This window comes from Myotis lucifugus, unplaced genomic scaffold, assembly GCF_000147115.1.
Source record: "Myotis lucifugus unplaced genomic scaffold, Myoluc2.0 scaffold_948, whole genome shotgun sequence".
Classification (NCBI taxonomy): Eukaryota; Metazoa; Chordata; class Mammalia; order Chiroptera; family Vespertilionidae; genus Myotis; species Myotis lucifugus.
The window spans coordinates 23,691-40,495 of NW_005871996.1; the positions used below are offsets into that span (position 1 = coordinate 23,691).

General features: G+C 50.8%; 2 protein-coding genes across 2 annotated transcripts in view; both read right to left on the minus strand.

Annotated features, from left to right (window-relative positions):
* Nucleotides 1-831: 831 nt before the first annotated feature.
* LOC102431559 (mammaglobin-A) lies at nt 832-3,043 on the minus strand. The gene is made up of 3 exons (XM_006106921.3): nt 2,910-3,043; nt 2,329-2,516; nt 832-966 (listed from the first exon to the last, which is right to left on the minus strand). The coding sequence occupies exons 1-3, from the start codon at nt 2,962-2,964 to the stop codon at nt 928-930; spliced, it is 282 nt and encodes a 93-aa protein (XP_006106983.1). The 5' UTR covers nt 2,965-3,043; the 3' UTR covers nt 832-927.
* A 12,968-nt stretch (nt 3,044-16,011) lies between these two features.
* Nucleotides 16,012-16,805, minus strand: part of LOC102432823 (secretoglobin family 1D member 2) — a 37,926-nt gene continuing 37,132 nt past the window's right edge. The window contains exon 3 of the mRNA XM_014448876.2: nt 16,012-16,148. Coding sequence (XP_014304362.1) covers nt 16,119-16,148 — 30 coding nt within the window. The 3' untranslated portion in view covers nt 16,012-16,118. The remainder of the gene's footprint in view (nt 16,149-16,805) is intronic.

Here is a 16,805-nt window from a genome sequence, read left to right on the forward strand (position 1 = left end):
CATCACAATGTCCACACCAACTGCGAAGGGACAGACGCCTCTGCAAATGGCCAGGGTCAAGCAGGAGGAAAGGGCACTTCCCAAAGGCCTCAGAGCCCCAGGGCTGCAAGGCCCAGGAGTTCTCACTATAGAACTGTGTGCATGTCAGTGTGTGTGCGTGCATATGTGTGTCTGCATGTGAGTGTGTGTGCATGTGTGTGTGTGTTCAGGTGTGTGCGTGCGCACGTGTGCGTGTGTATGTGTGTGTGTGTGTGTGTGTGTTTGTGTGTGTGTTGGGTAAGCTATAAGCTGTGGGTGTGGGGAAAGGGTCCTTTGCCTGGGCCTAGTGTTGTCAGGCCCTGTGGGAGTGGTGTTTTGGAGAAGTGGGAGGGCGTTCAGGACAGGAGGCAGCTCTGCTTTGCCTGAGTCCCCTCTCTCACTGCTCTGCTCCCTCCCCGCACCTCGGGTCAGGGACAGAGAGCACCCAGAGGGGAGCCCGGCCCTCGGGAGAGGGTGCATTGTGGACGTGAGGACTTGGGTGGGTCCTGGAGCCTGAACACCTGTGCTCAGCCCAGAGGGTCCTGGGGATGACGGTGGGGGGGGGGCAGAAAGGACACCATCCCAGGGACAGGGTCCTGTTGGGCTTGGAATGCTCAGGGGCAGTGCGCCCTGCAGATCCCGCATCTCATCCACGAGTTCTGTACAGAACGCCCCTGTCCCCGCTGTGAGAAGCGCAGTGTGAGTGGCGTGTCCTAAGCTCCCCATTTGGGTCAGTAACCAAAGAGAGCCTTGGTGTTGCAGGTGCTTTATTGAAATGAACATGTGGGGAAGGTTTCAACAATTGTCTTGCAGTTTCAGGATCAAAAGGCACAGAGGGGAGCTAAGCTGTGGTTCTGCCATGGAGAGTCGCTGTCGGGCCATCTGTCGTCGGAGGAAAGGTCCTGTGGGTCAGTAGGAGGCACACTGCCTGCTGTTGTATATGGCGTCCTGGAAACAGACAAGAAGCACTCACACCCCTTCTCCCACAGAGGCCGTCCTGGAGCACAGATGTGGCCTCTCTTGTTTCCCGGCTGTGTCCGCACCCACGGAGAGAGGCGGGCTGGGTTCAGCCAGAATTCTCTCCTTGTCTGTCGCTCAGGAGGCACGTCCTGATGCCAAGGACGCGCGGCTTCCAGACCCAGTCCCACCAGGGCACTGGGAGCCTTTGCCTGCGCGTTTCCTCTGCTTTGAAAGAGGCCTCCCATGCACCTGCTGTGCTGCCACTTCTCCGGGTCTCAGCCCAGCAGGAGCCCGTGTGCATCTGGGGGCCGCCCACTCCAGGGGTTTGTCTAACCTCCGTTTGCAAAGAGAAAGGCCATCACCTGCCATTGAAGGGGCTGCTCATGGCTTCAGGTGTGATTATGGTCAATGCCTGTCCCATAAATAGGACCCTTTCACCCTTTTCAATGGACAGTTTAGTCGTGTTAAGGTCCCAACCTCCAGGGCCTTCTCCTCTCGCTCAACTGCAGCCTCGGGCTCTGAACGTCTCCCACTCCCCCACCCTCCCCTGGAAGCCACGCTCTGCCTGTTCCTCAGAGACTGGCCACTGCACACATCACAACATGTGTCCTTTCCTGACGCGCTTATGTTTATCATGGTTCCTGCAGATTCCCCAGCTTGTCAGACACCTGTGTCAGAAAGCTCCTAGTTATGCAGATGTTTATGTCTCTGCTGGGACAATATTTCTCTATTGCTGCCCTGGACTGTTTGCAATGGGCTGTTTGGGTAGGGAATGAATACCAGGAAAATCTGAACCATATCTGTTCTAAATAGGAAGAAGGTCTCCTTGCTTATACTGACTTTTGTTTTCAACAATTCCACCACCCATGGCGGGTTCATAGCCAAGGTGTCCACCTGTCACTCAGGGGGCCTTCCTTCATGCCCAGGACGTTCAACCAGTTATTCTAGCAAACGTGGGTGCTCCAAAGGGCACTGGGAATCGCGTTCCTGAGAGGCGGGATCTGCCTGACATGTAGCTTTCTGCTCTATTTAGGAAATTCTTTAAAACGCTTTCCTATTTGTGTTTATCACTCGTCAACGTAAGGGTTCTCTTGAGAATCAAATGTTTCTGGGCTGAGGGGTAGGCAAGCCTTTGCCCACGCACTCCCCTCCCTCGTGGCCTTTCTCATGTGTCACACACTAAAGACTCCACCACGTGAGCAGGCAAACCAGCCCTGGCCCCTTGCATGGCTTTCTGGATGTCAGCTCCCAGGTTCACTGAGGTTACATGAAGCGTGACCAACACTTGCTGGAGAGCCCGCGTGTCCCTGGCCAGTGCTTCAAGGGCAGGTAGGAAGAAACCCACATTACCATCATCACTTGTACATTGCTCAGTGTTCTGTTACTCTGGTCGAGAAAGCACTGCTTAAATTCCCTGAGAAGCTGTGCCGTGGTATCACCCGGTATGAACTCTTCAAGACTTTCGATGTATTGATCCTCTGTCACCGAAGGATCAATGGTGCTAGCAATCATGTCCTCCAACCTTTGGCAGCCAGAACCTAGGAAGAAAGCACACAAAGCCAGGCTCAGTTCCAGAGGACCAACTCCTTGCTGGGCGTAACCATGACGATTGTCATCTTCTTACCTCCCAGTGGAGACAGACATTGAGAGAGATTATGGGCAATGGTCCGAGTCCTGAATTCTGGGAGAGCAAACTCAGGGTCTTGCATTTTCTCTGAGCAGCAAGACATCTGCCTCCTTGTCCCCCCTCCCGCACACAACGCCCCCAGCTCCCTGGCTTCCACAGCCCACAGAGCCAAACATGATGGAGCCATGAGGAATGAAGACACCAGAGAAAGGAGGGGCTCTGGCCTGGGGCTTGGGGAGCAGGAGGTCTGCAACAGGGGCCCTGACACCCACCTCCCCCAAAGCCTGGCCCTGTCAGCACTCACCGGCATAGCACGAAAGGGGGAGGGCGCTCAGCATGAGGACCACCACCAGCTTCATGGCTAAGGCGGCTGCTGTTGGCTGGTCACTGGACGTGGCAGGGAAGAAGGATCACTTTGGAGGTGAGAGCCCAGACTCCTCCTTTTATTCTCCTGGCGACCACTTAATCCCTCCCACAGATGATGGAATGAGTCACAGGATGAACCTGGCATTGGGCCCAGAAAAGACAGGAGAATCATCTAGAACCCAGCCCGCCCGTGGTCTGTTTGTAGAAGCCAAGGAAACAGAGCTGTAAAAAGATCTGAGAATTTTCAGAACTGCAATCATGGTAAAGACATTAGATGAAATTCATGCTAAAGTGCTTGCGAAATAAGAAGGTAAATTACAGCATTGTGAGTCTGTGTTGTCATTCTTGTTTTTTATTATTGTGGTTCTCAGTACCTCTTCCTCCTCCTCCAGCTCTTCCTACCCTTCCACGTGCCTCCATCCCTGTCCTTCACCCTCCCCGCCCCTTACTCCTCTTTTTCTCTTCTGCTTCTGCCAAGTACAGAGATCTTCACATCCTCTTTCTGTGCCTCCTCCTTCACCAATCACCTGGGCTGGGAGCCATACCGCCCAGCGCCTGTGGAGGGCAGGCTTTCCTCGCCCATAGACTGTGTCAGCTGCCTTCTGTTGGACAATGGCAATAGCTTCTCGCCTTGGTTGAAGGTTGTTTGTATAAAGACTATCTCATTAGTTAAGCCAATTTTATAAATTTAGTAAAATATAGTTACATTTTGTTCAGTTGTGTTAGCGTTAGGGTTTATCTTCCACTGATTCAGTAGGTGATGTGAGAAGTAGAATTTCTGATGCTTAAGGGAGGCAGTGCTGGCTGCCGCGATGATATCTGGGCGCGTGCAGATGTGGACTTGCATCTTGGATGCCACTGCTACCCATGAAGTGTCCTTGGCTAAGATAGTGCTGGTTGGCCTGAGCTTCCTTCTCTTCGTTTCTATAACGAGCATAAATGACACCAAGGCTGCTTTTGTAAGAATTCCAGACACTCCGTGTAGAAGCCTGGCACAGGGCTTAGAAAGGGTAATCATGACTAATTCCGATGTTTCATCTACACATTCATGCATCCATCCATTCATACAGACATGCATACATAAATACATACATCCTTTCTTCCACCCATCCATCCTCCCTACCATCCATCCAAACATACATACATCCATCCATCCATCCACTCATCCATCCATCCATCCATCCATTCATCCACTCATCCATCCATCCATTCATCCATTACTGTATCCATTCATGTTCATAACAACCAGGATTCTCCTAAGACTGGGCCCTGTGCTTCATGTCACAGATTCAGCCACAGGAACAAGTTAAAGCAGGACCTTGCACCTGTGCAGCTTACCTCTAACTGGAAGGCCACAAACAAGCCTGCATTTGAATATGAAATAAAGGGAAAGTGATTGTGACATGAACAACAGAAATCCACTAGGGCAGCATCCTGCAAGGAGGTCCAGCAGGCGATCCCACCAGGACTCCTTCGATTGTGTGACATTTGCTGCACCAGTGAACATTGAATCCAAGGAACCTTCTGGTTAGGAGTGTTCTAGGAGAGGCAACAGCATGTACAGAGGCCCTGAGTGCAGATGGCACTCGGCAAGGGAAGGGAAGCATGAAGAGTGTGCCTCTCGGTGTCAGACAGAGGAAGGCCACCTCATAAGATAGAAAACACATGTCAGTTTAAGCAGCAACTGTATGAAGGAACAACACAGCCCACGTGGTTTAGAGTAAAGAAAAGAAATGGATGAGAGAGCCTGAGAGATGAGCCAATAGTTAATGACCCGTGAATGCATTGTCCTCTGTGGGGATGATTTGGGACTCATTTCTTTCCATCATTCAGCTGCATCCTAAGTTTCCAAGCACAATATTGGTTTAGGAAGAAGTTAAGGATAAAGAAGCTTGTATTCTTATGTGTGCACTTTCTCCCAGTTGACCATTGTTGGCCATCATTCCAAAGGCACAGGAATGACATTCATAATGGAATGGGTGATTTTCTCCTTGAACAGGACTCAGTGAGGACTCTGCTGGTGTCCCCGTGGTTATGGACCTGCCCTGTTGTCTGCTGGACATTGGGCCCTCAGAGCAACAGCAACCCCATGTCATGTACAATAAAGGCTGTGTTTCTTTCCTTCCATGTTTTCCCCAGAGCCCACAATGACCATTCTCAGGTGCGTCATAGAGCTATAACTCGGCTCCCAAGAGACTCATTTAAAGGAAGTGTTTACCAGCAGAAATAGATAAACCAAAAGGTGTGAATGCTTGTATTGCTGGCCTGATGGTTTCTGCTCGCAAAGGTCCTTTGACTCGGGTCCCCAAATTAAGTTCAAAAACTGGACCTTTGAAGTAAACTTTGGTTTCGGTGTTGGAGTGACATCTCCGGGGCACCTGCTATGAAAGACCCTGTTGCAGAGGTGAGCTCTTCAGTCAGCAGTGGGACATAAATGTGCGGTTAAAATTATATTGGACCGGTACTCAGGCTCAACCAAGACCTAACATACACTCACACTAATATTCTTTATTTGGGGTCTTGTCATACTTAATAAAAGTAATAACATTCAGTGAGAGCTATTGTTATTCTCAGTGATTCACTGAAAATAAAATCGATACAAGATCTTTAGTGTATATGATCCTTGACTTTTTCATTCATTGTAACTTAGCTGAAGAAATTAGCTCTACAGTATTTGGACACAAGAAACTTTCTACTTTACTTCTCACTGATTCTGTAAATCTAGCTCTGCCACTGGCTTCCAGGGCTGTGGAGACACTAGCCTCCAGGATGTTCTTGGAGGTGAACCTCTTCTTCCTTAAGATCATGCCAATATCTAGAAGTTGGTTGGGGAGGAACTTTCCCAGAACGAAATTCAGGACAGGCTCTGTTCCTAGAGACATCTTGATGGCAGTGAGATGGTTGTTGATCTTGTTGTCCAGGCCAAGAGCAGGCGCCTCCCATGCCTTGAGCCAAGCCAGCTGTGGGGTTTCACAGCGGGGTCTCTTTGTACAATGGGAAGAGATCTAGACTTGTTGTGAGGCCTGAATTAGGTACAGCCTGTAACTCCACAGAGTAGGTGCTATCTACACGTCAGCTGCCAGCAATCCTATTTAATAAAAGAGTAATATGTAAAGTAACCATCACTCCACAACAAAGATGACGTGCCCTAAGTGGCCAGGGCGAGATGCTGGCAGCATTGCTCTGGCAACTTGAGCCGATCGTCCAACCCAGCTGCATGGAGGGAGCAGAGGGGATGGGCCTCGGGCTGGTGTCCGTGGCGAGGAACACTGGGCTCGTGGAGTCCGCCTCCATGGACCGTGCTCCAGCCAGGTGGAAGGAGGGAAGGGAAGAGGCCTCGGTCCAGAGGCCGAGGTGAGGGGTGTTGGCATCCTTGCAGGCCAGGCAGAGGGACCACCCCCACCGCCACCACCACCCATGCACGAATTTCGTGCATCAGGCCTCTAGTTAATTTATAAACCTGAGAAGACTGTTCTATTCAACCCTGGTGGCCTACAAGGACCACTACAGACCATGGAACTTTCTGCTGCACAACTCCATCCTCTAAGAGGCCCAGAGATAATCACGTTCAGATATGAGGGGAAAGGTCAAAGTTGAAAATTAAGCACTATATTTTGATCCATTCTTACCTGATATTTTTCTGACTCCTTGAAAGAGTTTCATTGAGATCTAGTTTATGCAGACCTTCTCTTTGAACACAGTCTACATAACGTTGGTCTATTAACCTTCTCAATATCCAGCTGCTGCCTGTGTTACTTACTTCCAGGTTCAGTAAAACACGAGTGGCCAAGAATGGTACATCACTTACTCCCTGCGGAGGACTGGTGACCTCTTTGTCTTCACAACAACAACCCAATGAGTAGAGTGATGATGAAAATAGTGTCCAAACTGGGGCACTTCTGAAGGGAGAAGAGGTCACTAACTGGGTGGAATGCCAGGGCAGCAGCATAGACCAGGATCCCCCTGAGCAACTGAGATGTGTGGTCTCCCTCCCATGGGGTAGGGTTACCATTTCTCCCCAGCTGCACACAGTGGGACCAGAGGTCAAGTCCCTTGACCAAGGGCAGGCAGATAGTGGGGGAAGGGGTGGCAGAGCCAGGTAAGGAACCAGGTGTTCTGATATCAGAGACCGGTCTCCTTAGTGTGACCCTTATAGCCCTTCACATTAATACTCAGGTGCAGTCCTGTGCACTGGACTTGCCCAACTGCCCTTGTGGGCTCCAGGTAGATGTCTGAGCAGGCCCCACAGTTTTCTGCTCGAGGCCTTGGCTCCAGGTGAAGTCTCCTCCACTGTCTCGCCTGAGTCCCTTTTGCTTGAAACTCATTATTTACTCCCGATGCCACAGCACAGACAGCCCATTTCTTGTTTCGGATCGTAGCCTTGAACCTCTAGGGATCACCTTCCCAAGACCCCGTGGCTTCTGGGTGCACCTTTCTCCAGTTGACCAGGACCTGACGCCATGGCCCTTTCCTCCATGTTGAGCCCCTGGAGGTCATGCCCTGCGCTTTTCTGGTTTTTGAGTGACAACAGTGATACAGTAGGTGTCTAATTAAGTGTGTAACTTCCTTAAGGAACAGGATTTGCAATTCTAGAAAGAATCCTCTGACTACATAACATGTTTACTTATTGGGTCCATTTTGAAGGAGACGTGCATTTTAACTGGAAACTCTAATAAAGACAAGGCTCCAACCCTACCCTAAACCCAGGTATCAGCCTGACATCCTGGTGCTAACACCAAGTTCTTTGTGTTCCTGGAGAGAACTGTGGCATCACCATAGGTAGGACCAGGTCATGAGAGTAAGAAGTTTGAGCTCTGACATCTAGGCCCTGGGCCACCTCTGTCCTCCTGTTCCCTATCAGTAAACATTAGCTTGATCCCATCTAACCCGGATCCATCTCATGCCTGGGGACAGGGACCCGGATATGGAAGCCGAATCAGGATCAGGTGTTGCCTCCACCCAGTTCTCCTTGGCTCGTTCACGAAAACCCTGAACTTTACATAACTTGATGTTTCCACAAATCCTGTGGTTAAATATTTAATCCCCACACACTTGTGACAGTCCATAGGGCTCATTTGATTTCTACGCCATTATCTTCTCGGTCTATTACTAATTTTCCCTGCAGCTTATGCCGGAATTTCCTGCAAACCATGGGCCTCCAGAGTGGAAACCCCTGGCCCTTAGGGGCATGGCAAGGGGATTCTGAGAGATCTAAGAATACTTCTTTCCAATGCCTCTTTCCTGGGGATGATCCTCCCCCTCCTGGCGTCCACCCCTGAGGACATTTGTCCGGGTCCAGAGATATCTTTGTGTCCTCACAGGTGGGTGGTGTGTCACTGACATCTAATGGGTGAGACCAGGGTTGTTCCTAAACAGTACGCAGTGCTCAGGGCATCCACCCAGAAGAGAACTCTTCTACATCCAGTGGCACCAGAGCCCTGACTGAAACACCCAGTGAGGGAGAAATCTCTGGAAGCCTTGTCGCTGGTGGAGTGTGAGGTGATCTCACACTCAGTGGACAGTGAGTGGAGCCTCAGTGCAGACCTAGGCCGACAGGAGTGGGGCCCATGTGTTCTCCAGCTCGGAGCTCAGCTTCAAGGTCGTGACTTCGCCTGGCTTTTCCTCACTCCTGGAGGGCCTCACATTCTCCTGTCTGTCATCCTCATGGACTTTGTCCTTCAAGGTCCAACTCAGTCCTCACCTCCTCACAGAGCTTCTCTTCCGGAGAATGCAAGTTCATAAGGCCTGGTCTCCCTTGAATGTCTATAGGCCTTTAATCTCTATGATACAATCTCATGCTAGTGATATACCTCATAGCTCCCTTCTCTGCCCTGTCTTAGCTCTTGTCATTTAACATGCTAATGCAGTGGTTCTCAACCCTCCTAGTGCCGCGACCCTTTAATACAGTTCCTCATGTTGTGGTGACCACCAACCATAACATTATTTTCGTTGCTACTTCATAACTGTAATTTTGCTACTGTTATGAATCATCATGTAAACACCTGATATGCAGGATGTATTTTCATGTTACAAATTGAACATAATTAAAGCATAGTGATTAATCACAAAAACAATATGTAATTATATATGTGTTTTCCGATGGTCTCAGGCGACCCCTGTGAAAGGGTCGTTCGACCCCCAAAGGGGTCACGTCCCACAGGTTGAGAACCGCTGTTCCAATGGAATCATTAAGGAAATCAATTAATCCTTTCAATAAAAGACATCACGTTTCTCCTCAGTTTGGTTCAGTGTAGAAGCCAAGTTGCCTGAAATGAGTTGCAGCATTCACTGGCATTGCTGCATGCACCGTCTTTATGTCACCACTGCCCTCTCCAGGTTCAGCCCAAACCGGGGCTCCCCATTAAAGAGTCACCTCCCCTCCCCCACCCAGCCCCGCCCATGCCGCCTGTAGCCCCCTCCCCCTCAGTCAGCAGCTCAGGAGAAAAGGCCTGTGCAGACCTGGGTCTCAGTGGCAGAGCCTGGGAATGAGGATGGGCCATCAGCTGCCTGGCTGGCAGGGCTTGGGGGCCTGAGGACAGGCCTGAGGGCCCAAGGGCAGGGCTGGGGGGCGGGGGCCCAGGGCAGGGTCCCGGGGTACCTGCTGTGCTGGGAGCTGCTCACCCTCAGGCACAGCCTTACTAACCCCCACATCATGGGGCCCTGCCTCTTGGGCCATGGGCGCTGCCCTGCAGGCGGGGAGCTGATGCCCGGGAGACCACCTGGGCTCTCCCTGCAGAGATCCCCACACCTCACTCTGGGAGGGGCAGGCGCATCCCTGCTTCTGAGTCTTCCCTGCTGGTTCTGACAGGACCTGAGCAAGGCTGCAGGGGCCGTGGGAGCACTTGCTTCGTCTCCATGTCCGGTGGCGGTGACGACCCTCACCTTCCTGGAGACCAGTCACTGGGAAATGGCAGGCAGGACTGTGACCTTCCCGGACCCCGTCCGCCCAGGGGCTGCTGGCTGCTGGCAAACTCTGAGGCAGTTTACAACTCACAGCAATGGGTGAGACCATTTGTCCTTCTTACTATGAATGTATTCACTGTGTTCTCACAACCACGCTGTGATGCGACTAATACATCACAGAAAGACACAGAGAGCACAGACGGCTCACTATGCCTGTGTGTGTGCATGTGTCTGTGTGCATGTCTGCCTGTGTCTTCTCTGTCTGTGTGCATGTCTGCCTGTGTGCATGTCTGTTTGTGTGAGTGCATGTGTGTGCGCATGTGTGTGTGCGCGCACAAGTGTGTGTGCGTGTGAGCCTGCACGCACAAGGGCACACACACACACGAGTCTTGCTATGCATGTCTTAGGGGGAGGTCTGTGTGTGAGTGTAAACATGTGTATCTTTGTGAGTGTCGCTGAATGTAATTGTGTGTCTGTGTACAAAGGTTTCTTTTAGGAGTGGGAGAGAGAGAGGGCCGCCAGGGAGGAGACATGGAATGGGCCTGACTGAGGAGATGGTCACCTGTCCTGTGCAGGGAGCAATGTGGAGGCAGAGGTACCCCGACAGGTCCACGTGCAGGGGTGTGACCCAACATACTGCCTGCATGAGTGGCATATAGATCTGAGCACAGATCCAGGCTGAGCAGGGAGATGGTCAGAGGGTGAAGGGACGGGTCGTGCTGTTGTAGAAGACCGGAGAAAAACCAAGCCACGCTTAGAGAAAGGGAGTTCTATTCTATTATTCAATTCTGTGCAGGCCCAGAGAAAAATGTGTCTTTCAAATTCTGGGCCTCCAAACATGGAGGAAACTCTCTTTATTTATACTTTATCCAGTCCTTTGTCTCCCAAATTTGGAATGAGACTTCCGGGCCTTCAAGAAAGAAGTCCTGCATGCTGGGAAGGGGCCATGACACCATATCTCAAGGCCTGGCCAGGTGTCACCACTGACAACTCTGTCTGGGGCATAGTTTATGGCCTCTCAGGAATGGGAGTAGTCTTATTTTCCTTATTATTTAAGCAAGCAAGTATTTACAGAAGCCAAAATAGCAGGATTAAAGTTTCAAACTGCAGTTTTTATATCAGAGGGCTGCTTCTTTCCCTACTGGTTTTATGTACATGAGTCAAATCATTGAGTCTTTTGGGTCATTGTTGGGAGGGTCTTGAGGACTACAAGCTTAATAGAATTAATTATTTGCCAAAAACAGTTAGTGGGCCTGTTTATAACATAAGGGCCTGTAATGAGGGCCAGGAGTAATCTTTAGAGGGTCCGAAGAGTCCTGGACTCTCTATTTTGCCTGGGCTGTCTTAAGCCGGGTGTGATGAAGCCACATCAGGATCCTGTCGACCTTGACTGCCGTGGGGGTGATCCTTTCCAGGTAGGAGTCAGTCCTTGGGTGGCAAACTTCTTTACCCAAATAGAGTCAGCAGGTTGGAAGGGATGAACCAGATCAGAAGTTGGTATAGGCAGAGCATCTTGAACATGCTTCCAGACTGCTTTCTGGGTGGACTGTAAAGCCTATAAGAACTCGATTAAAGATTGGTTATGGATTTCAGCTTTTCTAGATTGGGTTTCCGTGTAAGCTGGCGAGGTGAGTAGGTCAGGGTCTGGAAGAGTCACTAGAATCTTTAGAGGCCCCATTGGTTTAGGGCGGCCTACTGAGCGGCTTTATCTACAGCCTAGTTCCCTCTTGCTTCTGGGGAGTCCCCTTGTCTTACATACATAGAGGTGGAAAGACTTAGTTACATCTGGTAGTGCCAGTTGGCCCATCGTCCTTGCTCTGCTCATGTCTGTCTATCTGCCTGCTATATTACCTCAAGGATCCTGGCTCTGAATTCTTTCAGAGATAATGGATGTTGGATTTCTTCTGTAATTACTTCCTGCTGAGGTGGGTCAGAGGTTGCTCTCAGAGCCAAGAGATCCTTGCTGTCTGTCAGAGGGACTATGAGGCCTGGGCACAGAAGGAGGTGGACTTGTGACCTGACATAGCAAACTGTAACAAATGGTCTGGTGGAAGGGAAAGAAAACATTTCAGTTTTAATAACCTTTATTGAAATAGAGTTTTTCCTCCTTAAAAGTACCCCTCTGTTTAATAAAAGACTAATTTATTTACTGTATTTAATTTGGCCTGATTGTTTGCATAAACACAACAATAATGGTAACTGACTACCTTTGCCGGAATTTCATTATTTAATGTTAATGTGCCCCATAGGGCCAGGAAGCCAAGCCATCCAGCTGCCATCAGGCCTGCCTGCAGTATCTGCTGAGTTAGGTGAATTCCTCACCTGCAGTGGCTCTACCCAAGCCCATTGTCCTTGCGTTAAGGTCCTTCTCAGCAGCCCTACTACTCATCTTGGCCCAGAGTGTGTGGGGGTTCTGCAGGGACGCAGAGGCGCCCTTATTGCTCCCCTTCTACTCTGACCAACCGCCAGTGATTATAGGGCATGGGCCTGATACTCTAGCACCAGCTATTTTCAGGGCTACCAAGCAGGATACCAGGCTTTCTTCATGGCACTCTTATTGGCTTCAAGTCTTCAGAGTTCAGACAGGGCTCTTTAAAACATGGTACTCCAGTCAAAGTTTTCGGTCAATAAAACCACTACTGGAAACGAGCCTTTTTTAATTTATGCAAAGAAATGTATTGAAATCATTTATTAAGCATTGCTAAATTTCGGAGGAATTGTATAAGGGGAAAAATATACTGACCTGCTTTAAGATCTTCTGACTTTCCTTGGCAGTTCTTTTTATGGACTCTCTAGAGTTAAAACAAAACAGTAACTGTTGAATTTCTTTTATCAGTTCCCCCTAAGTACTTTGGCCTAACTATTTACTCTCTGTTTAGGGAGGCAGAATGTAAATTATTTACTCTTCCTGGCTTACTGGCCTGTAATATTTGATTAATTTCCTTTTAACATTTCTTTTCTCCTTCTTATTACATACCCAACCTTTATAAATTTTACACGTCTAAACTTGCCTTTAAACCTTCTTTCTATGTTCTTTAAAAATGCATAACCATGCCTCAGACCTTCTACTCAGTAATTCCATATTCTTAGAAAGGTCCATCCTTTAATGATTACTAAAAAGTAAACAGCCAGTATTTCTTAGATTACTAGAGCAGGTAAATTAAAATTTGTCTAGTAAAAACTGCTATATTTTTCCTATGTAAGTTCAAGTATATTGTATTGGTCTAGTTTAGTATTGGAAGGGTTAAAGAGAACAAACTGTGGCAGAGAAAAACTTGTGCTTAGTAGGAGCTTGCGACCTTGAGTCCAGCATAGTTCAGATAAGTAAAAATCGACACCCCCCACTTTTCTGCATTAACTATTTACTCTGAGCTGCTCTCCCTCCTAGATTTTGCCTTCTTTACTCTAAGCCTCCTAGATTTTGCCTTCTTTACTCTAAGCCCCAGAGGCTCAAATCCTTCTCCTCCGGTACCACTTGTGATCTCTCTGACCATCCCCCTACCCCCCAGCCTCGGGCTCCTCCATCTCAGCAGTCTAAGAGCCTATCACCCTATCTAGCGAATCCCACCACCACCCCATCTCACACCCGCTCCCGAGCAGTTTTCAGCTCTCTTCCTCCCCCAGTCAGAACGGATGCTGTCCCCAACAGAGACCCACTGTGCACCTATCAGGAAGGGCAGGCAGGTCACAGGTCTCGGGACACATGATAAAAATCCGGCAGTCCCTCTCCCTCACCCTACACAGGCCATGAGAAAATGTACTAATCTTAACCCAATAAGCCTTTGTTTAAACTTCTCTGGGTTGCAACCTTCACAAATTTTATACCTTTAATTAACATTAGACTTCTAAAATCTTAACCTAACACAGCCAAATTACACATCAGGGAAAATCAATTAAAAGTTCTCTACTGTCTTCCCCCTAAGCGGAGTTTGCCCTATCTTTAAACAAATTGAACAACAGAAAGATAAAACAAATACTCGCATGTGTACAGCCAGACGGCACAAAGGAGCTTTCTCTTCACAAAGACTCTCACACTTACATTCATACACCAGATACTCTGAGTTTTTACTTCTACCACATGTTGACTCAGAGTTTAAACAGTCCACCTGATTCCTGATTAATTTGCCTGAGGAAGTCGCATGACCTCCAGGGAGGTGATCAGGCTCCCCTTCCACTCACTGGGAGTGGGCTTGACTGATAGGGCCCCTCCCTTACAGTTTCTGTTCACAGGTCCAGTAGTGTCCGTCCACTGTCTCCAGATGCCGGCCGGGTCCTGGGCTGAGGTCCGGGAGTGCCCAGAGTACCCAGTTCAATTCTGCTAAATCAGCAGAGTGGCGCCTCCCGGAGGTCTGTCTGGCTCCCCCGGACCCAAACCCGGTTCACTCACTGGAGGCCAAAAGGCCAGCATGTTTGGCCTTCTTCTCAGTCAGGGAACCATTAATGTTCCAGAAGACCTGAGAAAAAACCAGCCACGCTTAGAGAAAGGGAGTTACATTTTATTATTCAATTCTGTGCAGGTCCAGAAAAAACAAAAAATGTCTTTCAAATTCTAGGCCTCCCAACATGGAGGAAACTCTCTTTACTTATGCTTTTTCTAGTCCTTTGTCTCCCAAATTTGGAATGAGACTTCCGGGGCTTCTGAGAAAGGAGGCCTGCATGCTGGGAAGGGGCCATGACACCATATCTCAAGGCCTGGCCTGGTGTCAGCACTGACAACTCTGTCTGGGGCCTAGTTAACGGCCTGTCTGGATGGGAGTAGTCTTACTTTCCTTATTATTTAAGCAAGCAAGTATTTACAGAAGCCAAAATAGCAGGGTTAAAATTTCAAACGGCAGTTTTTATATAAGATGGATGCTTCAGTGCGAGGCCCTGTGAGCAGCACCAGCGGGGGCCTTGGCGCTCCTGGTGGGATCCCAGCCTGTGTCTCTCAGGCTGTGGCAACAGCTCAAAAATCCTGCGTCCACCGAGCACAGGCTGCAGACTGAGCACATCCTGTGCTTCAGAAAAGAGGCAACTGAGTGTGCGTGTTTCCCGATGAGACACACACACACTCACTGTGGCCGCGAGGGGCATCACTGATAACATGGGCACCATCGGCTACGCTCTCAGTCATGTGGGCATCATGTGCCCTTCATCATGGGAGACACTGAGGACTAATGAGACGTCCTCTTCCTGGAAACATGGGGACCATGGCCTAGGCTCTCAGGTGCAGAAGAAGGGCCGGTTCCCCTTCCTGTGGGAGGTCACTGTGGTGTGGATGCCCAGGCGCATTGCATGAGGGCAGCTCCACCCCCAGGGCCCGGGTAGGAGCCTTGGGCACAAGCCGAGAGGGACGAGGGCAGGACGATGACGATGGCTGTGCAGATGGAAAGGACAGGCTGTACGAGGGAGGGGGCCGTGCAGGGAATCGGGGTGGCTCACAGGTGTCAGGACTCAGATGAGCTGCAGTGGGGTCATAAGCCCCCAAACGTTCCATGCCCTAAGCCCTGGACTTCCCTCTCTTCTCTCTGGGGACTTTGCAGCTGTGATAAAGGCACGGATTCTGAGTGGGGGCGACAACCCTGGATTTCCTGGGCCTGCTCTCTGCCATCCCACATGTGGGGGAGGAGGAGGCAGAGGTTTCACAGGAAGGAGGCGCAATGGCAGCTCCGTTGGGCCCTGGAGCCCATGCAGCCAGACAAGGACTGCATCCGCCTCCAGCGGGAAGCCGCCAGGAAGAGCTTCTCCTGGACTTGCACAGCCAGCAGGGCCTCCGCACCCTGGGGTCTGGGCAGAGAGTGACAGACCGCAGCCTCCTGTCCTGGCCCCTGGGACAGACTCCCCTGACCACAGTGCAGGGCGGGCCTGGCAGCAGCCGCTGGAAAGGAGTCTGAGCGCTCAGGTGTGCGGCTGGCTGAGGGGGCTGCTGGGGGATGGAGGTGCGGAGCCTGCGTGGCTCATGCAGGGCCTGGGCCTGGGAGGCCTGTGCAGAGACACGAGCCGGGCCTTGAGCCAACGTTCCCTCTGTGATCCGTGCCCTCAGGCGCCAGGTCACTGCCCATCGGGTCAGGATGATGCACTGTTGTCACCACCCAAGGCCCCCTCATGATGCCCCCACCCACGGCCAGAGACTGGGATAAAACAAGACAATCGGGACGTGCAGGGCAAGTGATTTATTGAAGCAAGACGTTGAAACCTCTACATTTTCCAGGGAAGGTCAGGCATCATTGAAAGCAGGAGCCCTCATAGGTGAGGTTTGTTGAATCTATTTGTTGCACGTTTTCCCGATAGCCTCCTGAAATAGACACAGAGAGAAAGGGCTGTCAGTCCCGCTGCCCCTGGAGATGCCACGGGCACAGCGTGTGCTCACAACCAAGAGGCGAAGCATTGCAACCAGCACAGGCCAGCGGGGCGGGGGGCGGACAGGGTGCAGGTGGGGATTCAATGGTCCCGGTGCAGGCCCAGCAGCAGACACATCAGGGAAGAGCCATGGCCACGGCCGGACGCAGATGCCGAGGAGCCCAGGAGTGGCCTCGGGTTTCTGATGGAGCCGGAGGGGGACAAGGGGGCCAAGAGCCCGGGATTTGCTTTCTCTGAGTCCCAGGTCCCTGGATGGGACTGTTCACTCCAGAGTGGATGCGGGGGGAGGGCCAGGCGGGAGGGGCCACGGGAGGATCTGCCTGCAGAGATCTACAACCTGGTGGCGCACTGACATGTCCACACTGAGGCCCTGCGTGTGGGGACTCCTGCTTAAAGCCCGACCTGGTTCAGGGACGGAGGAGCTGAGACACACCCCCTCCCCCCAAGTCTGATTTCCTCAGAGAGAAAGGGAGGCGGTCAGCTCCACCCGTGGCTGCAGAGGACAGACTGAGGGGCCCTGCCCTCTGGCCTGATGGCTGAGGAGGGACAGGGGCGAGGGGACAGTGACTGGGCCTGGCTCTGCAAAGCTGCC

What these genes read in the sequence shown, in the direction of transcription:
- LOC102431559 (XM_006106921.3), bottom strand. Translation starts at nt 2,964, where the DNA reads ATGAAGCTGGTGGTGGTCCTCATGCTGAGCGCCCTCCCCCTTTCGTGC. An exon ending in CCCCCTTTCGTGCTATGCCG is followed by an intron (nt 2,517 to 2,909) that starts GTGAGTGCTGAC and finishes CTTTCTTCCTAG; the next exon opens with GTTCTGGCTGCCAAAGGTTG. An exon ending in GCAATGTACAAGTGATGATG is followed by an intron (nt 967 to 2,328) that starts GTAATGTGGGTT and finishes GTCTGTTTCCAG; the next exon opens with GACGCCATATACAACAGCAG.